Source organism: Melospiza georgiana, chromosome 11 (assembly GCF_028018845.1).
Source record: "Melospiza georgiana isolate bMelGeo1 chromosome 11, bMelGeo1.pri, whole genome shotgun sequence".
Classification (NCBI taxonomy): Eukaryota; Metazoa; Chordata; class Aves; order Passeriformes; family Passerellidae; genus Melospiza; species Melospiza georgiana.
Window position 1 is genome coordinate 9,608,680 of NC_080440.1, and position 18,831 is coordinate 9,627,510.

The 18,831-nt window shown below is 44.3% G+C and overlaps 1 protein-coding gene across 3 annotated transcripts in view; it reads left to right on the top strand.

The window, feature by feature from the left end:
* Positions 1 to 14,894: 14,894 nt before the first annotated feature.
* Positions 14,895 to 18,831, top strand: part of GRIP2 (glutamate receptor interacting protein 2) — a 248,542-nt gene continuing 244,605 nt past the window's right edge. For all 3 annotated transcript variants that reach the window (XR_009115052.1, XM_058031751.1, XM_058031756.1), the window contains exon 1: positions 14,895 to 14,960. Coding sequence is in view for 2 of the 3 variants with exons in the window: in XM_058031751.1 (XP_057887734.1) it covers positions 14,906 to 14,960 (55 nt within the window). In the remaining variant the exon portion in view is untranslated. The remainder of the gene's footprint in view (positions 14,961 to 18,831) is intronic.

Consider the following 18,831-nt stretch of genomic DNA (forward strand, 5'->3'; position numbering starts at 1 on the left):
AAAAATACAAGGTGCTCTGGTGTTGTTGCTTGGCAGTGTGACAGCTGATAGAAGCACCAGATACAGTTCTGAGTTTGGAAAGTTATTGCTTTTGTATTTGGCAAGCTGGGTCAGGCCTGTGTTTAATACTTTATGGACACAGAATTGCAAAGCTGACTGGGATAATCAGTTGCTAAGAAAGCTGCACCTGTATTCCAGGGGTGTGAAGTGTGCAATTGAGAAAGAACAATTTCTGGTCTTCATGAAGCAATTTCTGACAATGAAGCTGTCTTTTTTTTTAGCTGTTTAAAAGGGGAGTTGGTGAGAGACATCAGGTACAGGGAAGTGCAGGTCATATTAGTGCCATGAAGTATTTTAATCTGCAGTGGAAGAGGAGAAATGCACATTACTGGAAAATAGGACAAATGAATGAAAACATCTGTGCTGTTCTAATTAAATCACACTTCAACAAATCATTTATTGTTGCCTGTTCAAACCTCATCTAGTGACAACACTGAGAAGGAAAAACAGCCCAAATCCAGGCCCGGGTCGGTTTATAAAATGTTCCTTTCTGGTTGAGGGTGAGATTCATCACCAAGTCTGTAAGAAAAATCTGTGCTGCTGAGTTGCACGACAGGATGTGGAAAAAGGAATTAATCCTAGAAATTCCAAGCTGGCTCATGCTGCTGTGAGGATTGCAGAGCTGGCTGTGTTCTTGCAAGAAGCAGTGGATTGTTCTGTGGGTAGCAGAGGTCTGGCTAGGCATGCCTGGATTGGGAATGAGGCAGTGTCAGTGATGCTGTACAGAACATGTGTGATGATGTTGTAATTATATTTCTAGAGTCCCATACTGTTGTTATCATATTTCTGAAGTCCCATACCTCCTCAGTGTTTTCTTATGGCTGCAGACCTTCACAGCACAGGCTCCTTCTTCTGCATGTTGTTGCTTCTTAGTCAGGGCTCCTCCAAGGCTCTCCCTGACTGGCCAACCCACCCCCTTTTATCCCAGTTATCTTCACTAGCCACAGCTGCAGCCCATCAAGAACAACTGGGACTTACTGGGCAAGGCCTATATACAAATATTAAAGTACAACACAGATATTTTACTAGGGCTCAAAGGCCACCTCTACTATAGTTCCCCCTTTTCTTTAACTTCCACAACCAGGTTTTACATAGAGATATTTACATATCCTGCTTAGAGTTAACAGTTATACAGATATTCAAGTACAATACAGCTATTTTACTAGGACTCCAAGGCCACCTCTACTATATGATGAGAGATAACCTTCAGCTCAGGTTCTCTCTCATGGAGCATCAGCAGGCAGGGAAAGCCACAGAGCAGGACAGAGGGGAGCCCTGCTGGAGCCTTGGGATTGCTCTGCTGCCAGGCTCCGGGACAGAGGGGACACTGCTCCTGCCCAGCTGTGGGGTTGCTCTGCTGCTGGGGGATTCATTGAGAGCACACACCACAGATGGCTTTGGGAGCACCGTGTGTCGCTTCAGTGGTCTGGGATTTACAGCCCAAGAGTTGACAAACTTTCACATTTACGGCTCCCCCAGAAAGGCTCCATGTTGACTCTAACCTGTGAAGGGCTATTCTGTGCATGCTTTTAATCCAGCCCACAGGAATTAATAAAATTCCAGTGAAGGAGAAATAAGAACACTTCAAATTGTGATGTAAAACAGCTTAACATAAAGAAATGAGGCGGGGAAGGGGAGGAATCTGTTTCAGTGCAGAGTAGAAGCTCAATGTGGCTTTTCTGTGCTTATTTTTATCAGGATTTTCTGAGAACTGTATAGACTACTATGTCTGATCTCAGACTTCTGATAGCCCTGAATTCCTGGGGAATAATTGATTCATCACTTCTAATTAGTATACTGCTCATTTTAGAATGAGGTCTAATTGTGTTTGTTTCCACAGAGCTGCATCAACACAAAAAACTTGTTTATTATTTTTGAGGAAGATTGAGGATCACAGTGGATTGTTCTAAGGGGATTTTTCATAAAACAGTGATGTTTCACTGTCTCATGAAATTGATGAGAGGTGCTGCATAAACTTGAAATGAATCTGTTTCAAAGCTTTGGTGTGGATTTCTCCTACATCCCCCAACCAAAACTTGTGGGAGCCCCAGACCAAATGATATTGATGCTTGGAGGTTTTGTTTTTCTGAGACTGATTCTCTTATCTCAGACTCTAAGGTTTCATCCTACCCTAAGGCCTTGATATTCTATCTTATTTTCTACATCTTGGCTTTAAGATGAAATAAAACTGTGAGTAAATAACAGCTGGACATTTTGTGAGATAAGTCCTGGTGCTAGGGCATTTAGTCCTCATACACTTTCAGAGCCACTCAACATAAGACAACCCATCCAGTTTTTCTGAGGGATGCAGAAATTCCTTCTGGCTTTCTTTTATATATTTTTTTTCAGTCTCTTAATCTCAGAAGTTATTGTAAGAAAGAATTTGTGTTATGTCAACAAAAATCTTTTTTAAAATAGAGAAAGATTTTCTTTGCTTTCCGTAGTTTGCAGACTCTTGGTTAGCAGGAGTATTTGTGGAATTTGTGTGTCTTAGTGTGTGTGAGGCCAAAAGTGACTGTGGATCAAGAAAAACTGTTTGCAAACTAATCCTTGCAGCATCAGAGGTCCAAAAGTGTTTCTTTCCTTCCTAGAAAAGATGACATCTCTTCCCAAAATCAAGTCCCAGCGTATCTGTTTTACTTACTTCTCTATATTTTCCTAAGGGGACCTGAAGCATAGTCTAGACTTTTATATTTTTGTACTGTATTTTCAGAAATGGGCAATTGCTGCAGCAAAACAAACAAATGAAGAAACCAAAAGCCCTTTGGTAGAAAGTCTAGATGGACACTGTGGATTTTTTTTTTTCAGGAAGGCTAAAAGTTAGAATCATTTGGGTAGGTAATTGGCAGGTGTGCAGACTAGGAGAAAAAAATCCCAGGGGTTTGATAAATGTTTGAGCTCTTTTGCATGATCCTAGGCAGAAAGTCAAAACTGGAATAGGTACCCAGTAAGTGTTTAACTGGCATGTGTGTGGCTCAGGTTTTTTGCCTGTTGGGTCACAAGCTGCAATGCCAGATTGCTTTTGTGCTTAGTTTTGCTTGCAAACTAAAAATTAGTCAAAAAAAAAAAAAAAAAAAAAAAAAGGAAAAAAATCTGATGATGACTTAATGCTAAATTGAATGGCAATCTAAAGGAGCCTTGTCCTGTTCTATGGGAACCTGGATTTTATGTTCAGTTTTATGATGCTTGAAATCATGGCTTATGTCTACAGTGTTGTCCTCTCTTCTGTCTTCATACATGTTATGAGAGAAGGAATGCTGATATGTGCTAGTTGTATAGAAATTGTAATTCCTCTCAAATACAGTTTGAAAGTAGGGATTTCCTAGGAGCATCCAACAGCTTCAATCAGAAATAGGCTTAATGTCATCTTACAACAAAATCTGTAGGAGTGACATAGTTTCTGCAACCAGAATTAGCTTAGAAAACTGTTATTGACAGCCATGATTTTTTTAGTATGCATTTTAGCGAGCTTTGCTGCAAATGGTCATAGTGACCCTTCCTCCTTTGGGGAATGTGTGCATGTTCTTAAGTCTGGTGAACATAAGAAAAATAAATGATCATGAGTTCAAAAGAATAATATGTTTTTTCTGTTTTCCTGTACTAAGAGATACCAATAGATAAATTTTCTACACTGAAGATGTAAAAAGGAAACTTCCAAAGGAAATTGGCTGATCAATTTCATTGGTGTGTGGCTATTTTGATCCCCTTAACAGGAATTCTAATTTATTTGACTACGTGTGTTTTCTGTGGTTTCTGTCTGATTGGCATAAAAGACAAACATACCCTTTAAGGAATTGCTCAGCTCCTTGTGATTTACCCATTCATCTGTCCACCCTTCTTTCACCATCTGCTTCTCCTGCTGTGGACATGCGAGGTTGCTCCATGCCTGCAGCAAAGAGCAGCCTGGGTGCTTCACAGTCAGGCTTTGCAGGCAGCAGTTTTCCTGTCCTTGCAAGCACGGATGGAATTGTCTCTTTTTGTCAAGGTGTAGCCCTATAAAGAAGCTGGGTTTTGTATTCCAGCTGCACATCTGCAAACTCCTTTGAGACACTACAGACTTGTATTTCTTTGTCTCTAGGTGTGGGATGCCAGGCTGGAGGAAGTGCCTTGTGTTTTGTCTGCGAAGAATGCAGGGCAGAGGTAAGGCAAGAGGGGACTGTGACAGCAAGGGGGAGATTACATTCGAGGGGATGCCCTCAGGAAGGGGTTGAGTTCAATGCTTCTTTTTATGCTCATAGACAGTGTTAAAACTGCAGGATTCATCCCAAAACTTATGACTTTTTATTTAAAAGAAAAGAATCCACAGTGTAGCTTTCCCATAAGAAAGCACATTTTCGGCTTGAAATCTGTTCCCCTTCCAAAGTGCTGGTCTAGATGCTGCTAGTGAATGCATACCTGCTTTGCTTACAGCTCTGTCTTTAATCTGAACCTGGCCTAACAGAGCTTTTATGGTGATAAAGTTGTCTATCAAAAGCATCTACCAGAGCATAACATTTGGGAGCTCTAAAACTCCTGTACCTACTTTATGGTCTGTTTTTCTTTTAAAGAAAACACTGAGCTATTGATTGTGTCAGGTAAAGAGACACATGCTCGTTGTAGCTGTAACTTTCCAAAGAGGCTACTCTCTAGCTGTGAGTTTAAACCCTGTTATTTATGTTCATTTGGTGTCACAATGATGATGTAAGTCATATTTATATAACTTCTTGTAAAATGCTTCTGTTTATATCCTGCTGCTTGAGCTGAATTATTTTAAACCAGCAGGCTCATGGCAGCAGATTCAGGTTTTGTGACATGTTGGCAAAAATCTGGGTCCTATAGCACATTACTAGGCTACTTTGGAGAAGGGGAATAATTTATATTGCTAGTCTTTGCACAATAATGTTGAATTGCAGTTGATGCTTTTTAAATGTGTATTGGATGGTGCCATTGCAATCTGAACTGGGTGGGATTTCTGTTCAGTACAAAGCAGCATGGTTTTTTCCCTTAGACCAACAGGAATCTCTGGCCTGAGGTCTTTCATTTGTCTTCCCAGGCTAGAAATGCTAGAAATGTAAAGATGTGACTCTTTTAAGAATAAATTAATAAATAAGGATTTAAAAAAGTATTTATATATAAATCTTTGTTCTGTGGTTATGAATGATCTTTGAATTTTTGAGATGCAAACATGAAGACATCACTTCTACACACTTACTATTTATGGAGGGTCTGGTTCTTGACACGGAGCAGAAAATGGGCTGGCACAATAGAACAAATTATTGCTGTATGTGTGATTTCCTGAAGCATTGGAAAAAATCAGATCTGTGTACTTAGGCAGGACACATCTCTGGCACGGGGTCATTTTTACCTTGATGCACCAAAGAGCTTTAAATCAGCATAATTGGGGATGGGGTTTCTCTACCATATGGGCATTGATTACCTTGCAGTCATCCACCATCTGCCTGCATAGATGGCTAAGTGGCAGCTGTGATTAATTTATTAAGAGAACAAAACTATCTTGTCTATATAATCCTTCTTAGTTACTCTGGTAGAGAAAAGCTGGTGTTAGGTGTTTTAGAATTAAGGGAATTTCCCCCCATCACTGTAGCTCAAAGCCTTGGTCCACTCTAGTTTGGATTTCTCTTTATTTTCTACAGTGAGATTTACCTGCAATAAAATATTCTTTCACTATCCATCATCCTGTCATTTATTCCAAAAATGAATGTGAAAGACATACGTTGTCTTTCTGGACAAATTATCTGAGGAGAGGCTTGTTTGAGGAGAGGCTCAAAGGCTGCTTAAGGTAATTTTCCCAGGAAAAGAGAGAGCAGTGTCTGAGGAAGAAAGGAATAGCGGTGGATGGAAGAAAGGAATAGCGGTGGATGGAAGAAAGGAATGGCGGTGGATGGAAGAAAGGAATAGCGGTGGATGGCTCTCCCCCGGCTCCCCTGTGCAGCGATGTCCCGGAGCTGTCACTCGCGCTGGCAGAGGGACATCAGGGCGGTAGATGGCACTGCGAGACTGTCATTGAGCCGTGCAATTCCCGTCTCAGCGGGACCGTGAGCCCTTGGCAGAGGGGACCTCGCATGAATGAAGGTCTCCCCTGCACCTCCCTGTCATCTCGCCAGCGCTGGAGGGGTAAATTGGTTTCCTCTCCCCACTCCTCCGGTCTCATGTAAAGTCAGGTGAGAAATAAGACAAGTGCAGAACTTACAAAAGAGCTGGCCCCAGATTTCCAGCTGCCAGTCTAAGTTTGGTGAGAGTCAGTGGGACTCGAGTTTTGGGTTCTGCTTTGTCCAGCTCTTTACAATAAAGGCTGGACAAGTGCTTTTATGTTAAGAGACTGAAATCTCTTTCAATCTCCCAGATGACAATGGCTTTGCAAGGGCTGAGATTGAAGATTAAATAGGTAAGCAGTTATCCAAAAGGGTTGTTAGCTTTCTAGAGACACCAAAACACACATCCTAAGGAAATCCATGTTCCTTTTGCTTGAGTGATCCCTGCCCTGTTGTTGAATGGGCCTTCAGCCCCTAATATGAAGGCTATCCCCATACAGGCCTTCCCATACAAATGTTACTTAAAATAGAACCCCAGAAGGCACCAAAGTGTTGCTATATGTATCATGAAAGCTTAGACTGATTGTGGATGTTATTTTAGCAATAATTGAGAAAAGAAATATTGAGTCTCTGTGCATAGAGAGAGCTTGAAAGCGTGTGTGGCATTGCTGCTATTAGTCAAATATAGACAAGTGGAATGAGAACTAGAATAATACTTCAAAATGAATAACTACATCAGGCAAAAGTCCAATGATTTCTTTATTAAGGCCTTAATGAGTGCCAAGCAACCCCTCAGCTATACCAAGGAGCCATACAAAATGTGAATTCCTGTATTTTATGAAACACTGGAGGAGGGAGCCCACTCTGCAAGAAAGTGAAGGGGGCTTTACATTTTTTAGCTCTTGCCCACAGCCCTAATTTGCTTTCCAGCTGATTTGGGAGACATCAGAACACTGAAATGGCAATTATTGTATTTTTCTATCCCTTTTGAATGTACATGCAAAATTACAGAGTGTTTCCATTAAAACCAAGTCAATATCAATGATTTGCAACTGTCTTGCCTCCTTCTCTGATCTGAAACAGACTGCAGTCATTAATGTGCTACTGACAGCTGGAGCTGGGTCACAATGAGAGGGACCAGGAGGCAAGACAGTCACAGTAATGACTTTTAACATATGTTGACAGAGATGTAGTGTTGCTTTCTGCACCCTGCTCTTTGCTTGAACTGCTTCTGTTCATCAACCAGAAAAAAGAAACCACTTTATTTTTTTCTAATGGCAATATTGAAGTTAGTTTCTATGAGATTCAAACAGTCATGTGCTTTACTGAGAGATGGATGGATGGTGTTTCTCTGCTTACTATCAAGTGCAGTGGGTTTTGGTGGAGTAGATGAGCACTTAATGTCAACTCTGGTTAAGGAGGGAGCCTGAGACTGTGGCATGAATGAAGGCTGGGTCCAAGCCTGTCTTCACGTCCTGAGTCATCTGCCAGTGATGCACAACAGTAACTCACCTCATAAATTCGTTTTCCACAGCTTCTGGTTCATAAGATTCTGGATACTGTTGCATCAGCGGGGCCAAACTTTTGGGAGTCAAACCTGCCAGCTGCTACCCTGAGTCTGACTGTCCAGAGCAGCTGGGATTGGATTTGACTTCCCTTCCACTGTAGTTCTGAATGGGCTTCTGAGCATGGCAGATACTGTAGTCATGTTAATAGAAGGCACAGAAGTAGTTCCATTGTGTATTTCTTTCATGGTTGTTAAAAGACACTGAGCTATTCCTGGTAGAAATGACAAATCCCTGGTGATCAACCTTTTTTACTTGCACAGCTGGTAACCAAGAAAAATGCAGTTTGGGAGTGCAGGTACAGCTTAAAGATCCTTTCACATAAAGAACAATTTGTCAATCAGGAAAACAAAGCAAAATGTAGAGCATGTCCTAATGGGAAATGTTCCCAGGCTGTCTGGTACCTGGCATTCTGGGAGGTGCAGAGCCAACTATCCAATACCTGATAGCTCTTTCACTTAAGTGATCTGTAAAATTTCCCTGGGGCACCTCTGCAATGAGGAGCAGAGATGAAACCTTACATAGCCAGAGGCAAATCTTGCTGCTAAGTGGATGCCTGGAATGAAAACCTCCCTGTAGCAGTGGGATGGTTTGGAGATTTCTGCTGTGGGTAAATGGTGGTAACACAGTTCTTGCTTGAGAGGGTTGTATGGCTTTATGAAGGCAAACACTTGGACATGGTGCAAATGGTGACATTTTATTAGTGGTGTTGTGTGTGTGTGTCTAGGGCAAAGCATGGTGGTCTGTGCAGGGGAAAAACTAATACGATAAAGGAAAGGAGGGTGTTTTGAAAGCAGTTTGAAAGAGAAAGAACATGTTTCCAGCAACTCCATCTTCAATCAAAAGTTAGAAAATGGCTCTTCATTACTGTGACCGAGTTCAATCTTGTTTTTAAATTCTCCTGTCTTCCAAAGTAACACTCTGGATCACACAACAGCTTCACAATGACCCAGAGAAAGCTGTCTGCTGGCTGAATTGCAGAGATTTTCACACAGGATGGGACCAAAAGTATTGTCTCTTATGTTGCATGGTTGTAAACAAATATTAACGGTATTAAGCAGTTGTATCAACTGCCAACGCTACAGACTCTGCTGTCTGCTTCCATGTGGAGGCTAGTACACAGAGTAACATTGCATGGCCACCTTGGATATTGAATTTCTGACATGTTTCAGTAGCCTGGAAATCAATAGGCAGCAGCTGCAATGGAGCTGGGGGCACTGCAGGGCCCTAAATCCTGCTGTCAGACCTTGGAGTCTTGTTTCAACACTGATGGTTTGGGGCATGAAGTGAGAAAGATGCAAAGCTTCTCTGTCTTGCTGCACTGTGGTTCTCCCAGCACCATATTGTGTGCTGGTCACTGGCAGGTAAATGGAGATGGTGTCTGTGGTGGGGCATTGGCAGTAGGTGACAAGATTAGGTTTGGGAACAAGGTGGACAGCCAATGTTGTGTTGTTGGCAGAAAAAGTGACTGGTGTCTGTGACTTGCTCTAAACAGCATCTATAAGTTAAGAACCCTCAAGGGAAGCAAAAGCAAAGCTTCAGCACTAGCATCAGCCCAGCAGTCATCTCAGCAAAGACAGGCCTTGTGCCCAGGAGAAGAAATCTGCTGACAGTGGCGTTGCAGAAGTAGAGAATCAAGCAGGGAAATCCCTGGGCTGGTTGGTCACAGGCAGCCTCACTGCTTCAGCACTCTGAGCTTGTTGTACATGTACTTTGTAGGGGTCCTGTACAAGGAAGATGACTTTGGAAGGAGGCGAGGGGTGGGTCTGAGCCCCTTCATGCTTATGCTGTGATTTCCAAGGGAAAAGGTGAAGAACCAGCTCCTGAGCTGAGTCCAAGTGTGCCTTTGGGACAGAAACATGGAACACTTCAGCTCCCTTCCAGCACAAACAGAGCACAGAGGTGACCATATCCTCATGGAGCTCATAAATGGGGTGTATTCTTGTGTCAGTGAAATCCAAAGACATCTGTCTAAAAGGTATTAAGCCATTCAGAGAGATGAGCATCACCCAGAAGTGGCAAAATGACAGATTGCTTCCAGCCTTCAGAACCTAGTTGGACACGAACACTTCTGCAGAAATCCATAGTATGAAGTGCCTGACAAAAAGCAGGCAACAAAAGAAGTAAACTCTTTGCACTGCCTGAATTTAAGGCAAAAACAGAACCAAGTTGGATTAGTAAGTAAAGTTGCTATTAATCAACCTCTGGTGGTAGCAAAGTGAAGATAATCCATTTAAAAATTGCCTTTCACCTTCTACCATGACAGGATCATTATTAAATTCCACGATCTCACTGCTGTGTATGGGTATAAAAGTGAGTGTAGCAGCCAGTGAGACAACCCCATTGTGACGCTGTGCTGTGACAGAGATTGATGCTCAATATCCCCACTGCCCTTCCATGTGCCTGAGAGGTGAAAGCAGAGACTGATTCTGCATTAATGCAGTCATGTGCTATTTACATATCACAGTGGGATGGAAATAAATTTCCTATAATCCCTTCCTTCTCCATGTGCAGCTGTAAGGACACAGGGTGCACTGCTTCAATACTCAGCAAAGTAGCCCAGCTTTGGTAAAGAAAGAAAATTTATCTTTTACTTAATTAAGTCTAGGAGTGGGAGTGAGAAAGGAAAAGATTATTCTAGACACCTAAATAGATTTCCTTTGTGTAGGATTACATAGGTCAAAGTAATTTCTAGTTTGATCTTAACTATTGAGTGCTGCCTGGCAGTAGCATCAGGCCAATATGGAGGGGAGGAAGCCCACAGTCCTCTCTGTTTCCCCAGATGGTTTCACCTCCAGATCACTGTTGAAGCAATGCCACCTCACCAGTGACACATCTTCACTCAAGCTGCTGGGAATGGTGAGTGGACAGAACACCACTCCTAAGGGTCTCCCCAGTGCCAGATCCTCATGGATTCAGACCTGCCAAGAGAGGAACTCTTAAGTCACTTGGTTTGGAGCTGAAAGTGGAGATTGGCTCATTTCACCAACTTTCCTTGTTGCAGGGAACCATATTACTCTCACTGTGAGATGATTAAATGAGTGACCCTCAGAGTGAGGGAACACATGACAGGAGAGTTTGAGCTGGAGCTGTCTGGAGGCAAAGAGCTCAAGGACAAAATGGAAGCTAAAAAGCCTGGACATTTTCCCTTAACCCCTGCAGGAAAATGGGACTTTTACATGGGAGCCTCCTCTTGCCACACAAGTGGCATCACTGTCTGTCATCCACCATGTGCATGCAGTGTGCAGGGCAGGTGAGATCCATCCCATTTGCAAATCCTGGTTTGAAGGCTTTGACGGGCCTGACCATTGCTCAGTTGCCAGCTCCTGAGATTGAAAAACTTAGTATTTTAATATGGTTTTTCTTACAGTTATAGTGGTATTTAAAGCACAGTGAAGCCAACTGTCCCCTCTTGTGTGCCACTGAAAACTGCTGGGAGGGAGAGGTAGGGTTTGAAGCTACCCAGGACCATAGAGACCATGCTCTCTATAACCCATTAAGAGAAACCTCTAATTCAAGACTTTCCATTGTTCCTCCAGCCCTAGAGAGATTCCCTGTAGGGGGAGGATAGAATATAAGAAAATAAAGATAGTGTAGAAAGTAATCTTACCCCTAAGGAGTTGTAGCTGGGCCAATTATCAAAGATTGGGAACAGGCCTGACTTTAACAGGCCACAGGTGTAACCAATGAGAAGAAGAGTGCTATAAAAGAGTGGGTGTGCTAGTTAAGAGAGGATTTAAAGTCAGTTGGCTACTTTGTGAAGAAGGAAGAGTCAATGCTTGGAGGAGAAGCTCATGAGAAACACCAAGAAGGTGTGAAACTTGTAATAAGGATCCAATGGTATGGAACCCCTGCAATAAGATGACAACAATTCCCCAACACACATGCAAAGAAAACTTGGTTTCTGTACTGAGCCATGCTGCCTATTTAGGCTGCACACACTGCACGGCAGAGACCTTTCCTTTTGCCCAGCTTAGGAGCAGCTGGGACTTTAGCCTTGCTGTATTCTGTGTTCCTCAGTGGGGCAAGGACCACCAGTTGCTGAAGCAGCCAATGCACAGGGCACAGAAAAGTCCTCAGTTGATCAAACCAGGTCATCCTGTCCTGGGGCATGTGGCCAAAGAACAATCTCTGCCTCACAAATTTTGTTTGACAACCATTTCTGCAGGATGGAGGAGGACAGCAGTGCCTTCTGAAGTTGTGGCATCCATGTCACAACTAAAATGCCTAAAATCCTGCATCTGGACATTTCAGTTATACCAACAGGTTAGCCATTGCTCAGTGACATGGCTAGTCACTTCTGAAGTTTTCTTTGGGCTTTCTGCTGCTTGAAATGTCCCTCCACAAATTCCGTCCAAAGAAGTACCGTGGAGCTGTCTTATATTGATTGTGCTTATGAATTCCCTACTGGTACTTCTAGGTATGTTTCATTTTCTCTAAACCAGTTTCCTGTGTGAGTACTGAAATTAGTGCTCAAGAAAATCTCACCACACTAGCTTTGGCTCTTTCTACACTAATGGATACGTCAAATTTTATTCTTAAGACCTCTGAGCTGCTTTTTCATCTAGTAATGATGCTTGCTATTTTCACGTTTAATAATTTCTGTGATAGTAGTGTCCCTTAGAAAGCAGTACTGCTGTAGCCATGACAGTCTAAAGACACTTCAGGGAAAGAGTCTTTTGTGAAAACAACCAGTGTAAATGGCAAAAATGGATGAGCTTTTAGGTACAAAAAGTGTCAATTTAACCTTACTTTTAAGAGCCCCTTCCTCTATCATGTTTGTTTCAGATTCTCATTACTTTTCCTGAGAACAATGTTGGATCAATAACAATTGCTTTCCTGGAAATAATTTTCTAATGCCCAGAATCTGGTCATCACCACGCAATTATAAAATACAGCTGAGGAAATCAAGGCACAGAAATGCAGGTGATTTGCCTGTGTGGGTGGTTGAGTTAGTCATATAACTCAGCAGCACTTGCCTCTGTGTGCTGCATTTTAACTATTGAAGAAGCAGCATTTCCTTTCCCCAGGATTCATCCTGGCTCAGATTAGTCCTTCTCAAAAAAGCTTCTGAGTTGTGCTATCAGAATATTTGGGGCATATCACAAACTTTCTATAAATTAGCATGATGTGCCCTGATCCAATCCAGCTGTGGAGTTGTGATTTGTTGTGAGTCCCAAAAGTACAGAAGAATTGCAGGGAAGGGGTGGTGGTGGAGGGGGTGTTTTTTTCCTCCAGGGAACAAGCTGTGCAAATGTGCTGTATTTAGCACAAGGAAAAGAGCTCTTTAGGAAGTTTAGCTGGGTGAGGAGTCAATCCCTTCTTATGTTTCTAGTTTGAAGGTAAATGTGGGTAAAAATATATTTTTATGTCAGTGAATTTTTCTGTGCTGCTAGTGGGGTGTAGCAGGTCTGAGCTATATCTGTGCTCCTGCTGCCAACAGTCCTCAGGAAATCTCTCTTAGAAGTGATTGCTCCAGCTGGCTGGAATAAGCCTTCAGGTGCCATCACTCCCATCACTGTCCTTTAAACTGATGGGTAACTCTGGTTAGAAATATGGAAGGGAATCAGCTGTACAGTGCTGCTCTCTGCTGTGGTAGGAACCTCCCCTGCAGTCCTAGGGCACTGCATGCTGCTGTCTGCCTCTGCAGCGCTGCAAACTCTTATGCTCAAGTGAAGAGGGCTGTCTGCTCTCAGGAGTTTGTAGTCATCCCAGCTTAACTCCCTGCAAAAGCATGCTTCAATAGTAACTTCAGAAGACCCTCTGCAGCCCAGCTCCCACATTGCTCTTCAAGAACTTGGGGGTATGGGGAGAAGCTAATGTAACCATAGGCCTTTAACTCAAGTACCTCAGTTAAGATTCTCATCCCCCAGACTGCCCTAAAGTTATGTATTTCTGCTTTTGCCCCTTCCTGCAGAAACAGATTTTCTCCCTTGGTGTGCTCAGAGCTTTAGGAGGTTGTTTCAAGAAGATTCCCAAGTACCCTTGTGTTGAGCCACTTCCATTTCCACCAGGCACTGAAAAGGTTTCCAGACTCCTGCTGCCCAGCTCGGCATGTGCCATGCCACGCTTGGCTGGCAGCTCCCTAAATGGCAAATGCTTCTCAGATGTGAGCAGAGCACAGAGGGTGAAGCTGCTGCCCCTGGGCAGGGTGCTAGGCTGTCCTACAACAGCTGCTTTTCATGCAGGTAGGGACAGAAAGGCTGAACTGAAAAGCCAAGGTCCATATGGATGCATTCTCTTGCTACTATAGCTGCCCTGTTCCCCCTGAGTGCTGTGACACACCAGCCTCTGAAACTGGCATTAGCTCATGCTATCGCAAGGAGAGCTTGGTCCCTAATATTTTAGATTATAGCAGATGTTGCACATAATGTAATAACTCTCACAAAGGGAGGCAGAGATGCAGAATGAGACATACCAGATAGCTAATAAAAGACCTCATGAAGAACAAAAAAAAGCTGCTAGTGATTGCAGAGATACGTTGCCCCCAGGAAATTAAAAACAGGAATGCCCTGGCATATCCAATAAAGTATCTCCTTTGTGTCCATGTAAAAGTGCTGAAACCTCTGGACTATTAAGTAATTGAAAAGGTGCTTGTAAGTTTTCCCCATACACTTCAGCTCCTTGAAAGTGGTCGCAAAGAAAATGAAATAGATCAGCCCGGTTGCTGTGCAACTTTATTTACCAGAGAAGCCAACTTCAGGGTGAACACAGGCGTCAATGTGCGCACCTGTGCGGGGCTGCCAGGCAGCTGCCGCTCGGTGAGGGGAAGAGGCGCCAGGCTGGAGCTGTAACGAGAATGTGAATGGGAGCAGTGCACTCTCCATATCCTCCATGGGCATGTATCTGTCCAACGTCACCGGAGATTTGGGACCCGCAGGGGGCCGGTGTGGGTCGGAGCCCGGCGCCTGTTTGTAGGCGGGGCCCATCCTGTCTACGCAGCCCCCTCGGAGGAAAAATATACAATACCCACATATTGACACGATTTCTCTGCCCCGCTCCCCCGAGTTTGCCGTCGCCCGCCCTCGGCGGCGGGGGGAGCGCACCTGCGCGGCGGGCGGCCCGGGGCTGTGCGCAGGCGGGGGCGGGCAGCGCTCCCCGCCCGGCCCCGGCCCCGCCGCCGCATGCACCGCCCGGCCATAAAGCGCCGGGGAGCCCGGCCGCGCTCGGCAGCGCCCGCCGCTCCCGCCGGGCCCCCCGGGCCCCTCCAGCCACGCCGCTGCCCCGGGGGGCGGCAGCGCTGCCGCGATGCCGGGCTGGAGGAAGAGCCTCGCCCTGTGCCTGCAGCGGATGCAAGAGGACGGTGAGCGCGGCGGGGGGAAAGGAGAGCTGGAGGTGCTCGGAATTACCCAGTTACCCTCCGCCTCCCCTTTTCCTTTGGGGTGGTGGTGGTGGTGATGGGTGTCCCTCTGGGAGGGTGATCATCCTCTGCTGGCATGGAGCTCGGCGGATGAAAGGACTGGAGGGGGGATGCTCTTCGTGCCGATAAACTTTGCCGCAGCCAATCTTCCTTTCCATCCCTGGGCTTGCTTGGTTTCTGCTTTTGTTTATTTTTCTTGTTAGAGCGGTGGGGGCAAACCTGAGCGCGAGGTGGCTGCGCGGTCCTTTTTGTCTATTTCGAGGGGCTTGTAGTACCTGAGCCCCAACTTTCTAAAGGTGCTGGTGATGCTGTTTTCAGCTGGTAATTTTCTCCAGCGCCAACTCCACCTGGGGAATAAAGGGTTTGTAAATTGCACGGAGAACGTGTGACGGTAATCTGATTCCTATTGTGCCGCTTACTGTTGCTCACAGTGACTGTGAATTTTTTTGTTTACATGTTCAAGAGTGTGATGTTAAATAAATGCTGGACCTGCGGCTCATAAAAGCAGTGAGAAGACATCCACAAGGTGGCACAGCGTAAGGGAGGTTTAAATGTTGCACTCCGGCTCCTGCCTTTGTAGATGAACAGGGATGAGAGTGGTGGGGAAAGTTTGTCTCTGAAATCAAGTGCGTTTCTCCTGTACTCTCGTGGGACTCAGGTGCAGGAGTTGATCCGGGATAGGCAAAACCAAGCAGGAATGCGTGTTTTATAAAACTGCTGCTTTTGGGCAAAGTAGCTAATGGCAGGCTTTACCTTTGGACCCCTTCCCAGACTACCTCTCTAGACTGTTCTAATCTGTAAACAGACTTAACAAATATGTGAAGTGGCACTGTTGCAGCATTTCGTGTGAGTAATGTAAGAATTGTGGAATTCTCTGAACCTGCTGGTTAATAAGCACAGAGAGAAATTGTGCTGTTAGATCCCCTGCAAGGTGTTAGGACAGAGTCATTAAGCTGCTGTGCCTTTCTGATGCTGATTCCTGGCTCCCACTGCTTTGAGAGAGCACCATCTATTTCTGCTCCTGGATTGCTCTAGGACCATGGCTTTCCCTTGGTGCTCCATCCACCTGAGATAGAGCTGTTAACAATCTTGTCCTGCAGAAGAGTGAATCAATCCCCTGCTCAGCACACCGAGACCTGTTGGCATGAATTCAGCCCTGTTATGGTGCAGTGCTTTGTAACGCTGCCTTGCTGCAGCTGGCATGGATGCTTTTGCACCATTGGATCAGGGTGACTTTGGGAGCCTTATTAAACATTCACAGCAGGGACCTCTTTGATCTACAGCTGTGCTGGGTTACTTTATCTGTGACTTCATATGTGTATGTACTGGCTCTTGTGTCTGGCTCTGTGTAATGCCTTTCCTTCTCATCCCCCTTCCCTCTGATTTCAGTCCCAGCACTGCAGTGAGTCTGTGGCTGGTGTGTGTCCCTTTGAGTACATTGCATTTATTTCCGTGGGTGGTTCACAGAGTAGTCAGTCTTAGGAAGGTACCATTTAATCACAGAATGGCTTATCTGGTTGGATAAATCTTGCAGGCTTGAGCTGATACGCTGTGTAGAGAAAGATTAGCTGAGCTTGGAAGGACTTCTTTCCCTTTTCTACAAGGCATCCGGTTTGATGGTTGTGTTATAGCATACACCTCTGCAGGGGCAGCAGAGGAAGTACTTGGTAATGTTTTTGTAGCACTGCAGTGTTAACAGGTATGTTAGAGAAGGTTTTGCATCATGATGTGTCCCTGTCTGTGACAGAAGGATTGGAATTAGATTATCTTTAAGGTTCCTTCCAACCCAAATCATTCTGTGACAACACTGCAAGAAACATCTGCACTGTTCACATTTTGATTTTGCAAACCAACCTCCAGCCAGTATATGAAGAAATATTGACTTCTCTTTTTCTTTATTCAGAGCAAGTTATGTCTGCCTTGTTGGCATCTCTATGCCTGTGTAGTTGTGATAGTTTTGGGGTGTTTTTGATGCCCAAGCTGGGCAGCTTTTCTCCCAGGCATGTGTACTCTGGCCCATCAATTTGTTCACTTCCTCTGAGGACCATAGTACTTCAGCTTCCAAAGGAAATGTCCTGGTGTTCAGCAGGAGCACAATTGTAATTAGAAGAGCAGTATATTTTGGTTTCTGAATATAAAAGTGATGAGCACCTCTTGCAATTTGCAGCCATTCAGAGATGATGAATTGGAAGCTTCATTAATCACAGTTGGTAGAAAAGGTCAGCCATGGTAAGTCATATAGGGAAATGCAAGGTATACGCAAACTGTGCTGAAGTATGATTGCCATTTCAAATACCATGCACAGCGAGTCTCTTCATGCACGTTTTGCCTTAAAATTTCTGTCTCCTGGAAGATGGAAGTGACTTCTGGCCAGTAAGCAGAATGCTTCATTATATAATGTGTTGGTTTTCTCCACTATTAAAAGACTTGTAGGGATGGGATATTCTACTGCTTATTGTGTTTTGTGCAAGGAAAAAAAATTGATGTCAATGACTTAGAAATATTTGGTGGAAAATGTGTTTGCTCCAGCCTGCATTAATAACAGACCTGTTACTCCAAAATCATGGGGTTCATCAGCTCCTCTCTGCCTTACTGTGGGGTAGTCTCAGGCCTGAAAGAAGAGGTTAAAGCATATGGTCTGGCTTTCTGTCCCTCACTGTGTGTGCAGAGCTTTGTGGCCAGATCTTCTGCTGATTTCTCTCCCTGATAACTCATCCTCTTTTGAGGCAATGATGAGAACTAGCTGGCCAAGCCAGAACCTTTTCCATCCCAGCTTCCACCAATCCTGTTGCTGTCCTTTTTGTGAGGACTGCAGGATTTGAATTGCATTCTTGCTGCTCCAAGGTTTTCAGTAGCAGAAGCAGCATAGGCTAATTTCTGCTTCCGTAGCAAGAATCTACGTGGGCAGGTGGGAAAGTCTCTGTTTTTGGCACATCTGAGTGGATGTGGAAACTGTGTGTCTAGAAAGGATAAACTATATCTGCAGACTGAGAAGTGGAGATACTTTTATCCAAACTGGTGAAACACAGTGTTAGCTAGATGGATGAGACTTGTGTAAGATGAGCGGGTCACGGTTGTGGGCAGACACCCTTTGCTTAACTTGAGATGTTTTTCTGCTTTTAGGGGGAGGAAATACAGAGTTTCAGTGTAAATTTAGGTTGTTGATACAATTGCCCTTCCTCTCCCAGATGGTTTATCTTGAGTAAAAGCAAAAAATTTGGCTCTCACCCTTAGAACCCCAGTATGATGACTTATAAAAATAAAGAAATCAAAACTGAACCTTATGAAAGACTGAGGTAATGAGATTATAAAATGTGAAGTGAGTTATCTAACCCTTGCTTGAGTCATGAGGCAGGTAGCAAGGAGGGGAAGGGGAAAGAGACAAGTCAGACCTGCTTCAAAAAGTGACAATAAAGCAGGGTTATGTTGCTGCTATTTGCTTCCTTCCCTTGTATACAGCTCTGTGCTCGTTACCTTGGAAACAGCTGCAGGAGCATATAGGGGCATTTTGCTGCTGTGCAGCCGTGGGCAGAGGTGTCCTGTGGTGCATGGAAAGGAAAATCTTTCATGGTGCAGGTTGATTTGCAGGATGAGGGCAACAAAGTAAAAACCCATTGGAAGATCTCCCTTTCTTGGCTGCCCTGTCTTGCTGCAGGTACAGTTTGGCAGGAGTGGGACCCTGGGGAAAATTTAGCAGGGGGGTGGATTTTCATGGTTTTGGCAGAGCTATTTAAATTTTTGTAATAGGAAGGTAAAAATATCTCAACAGTCTGTTTTGAGGAGGCTTATAACAGCTGGGCTATGGACATCAGGT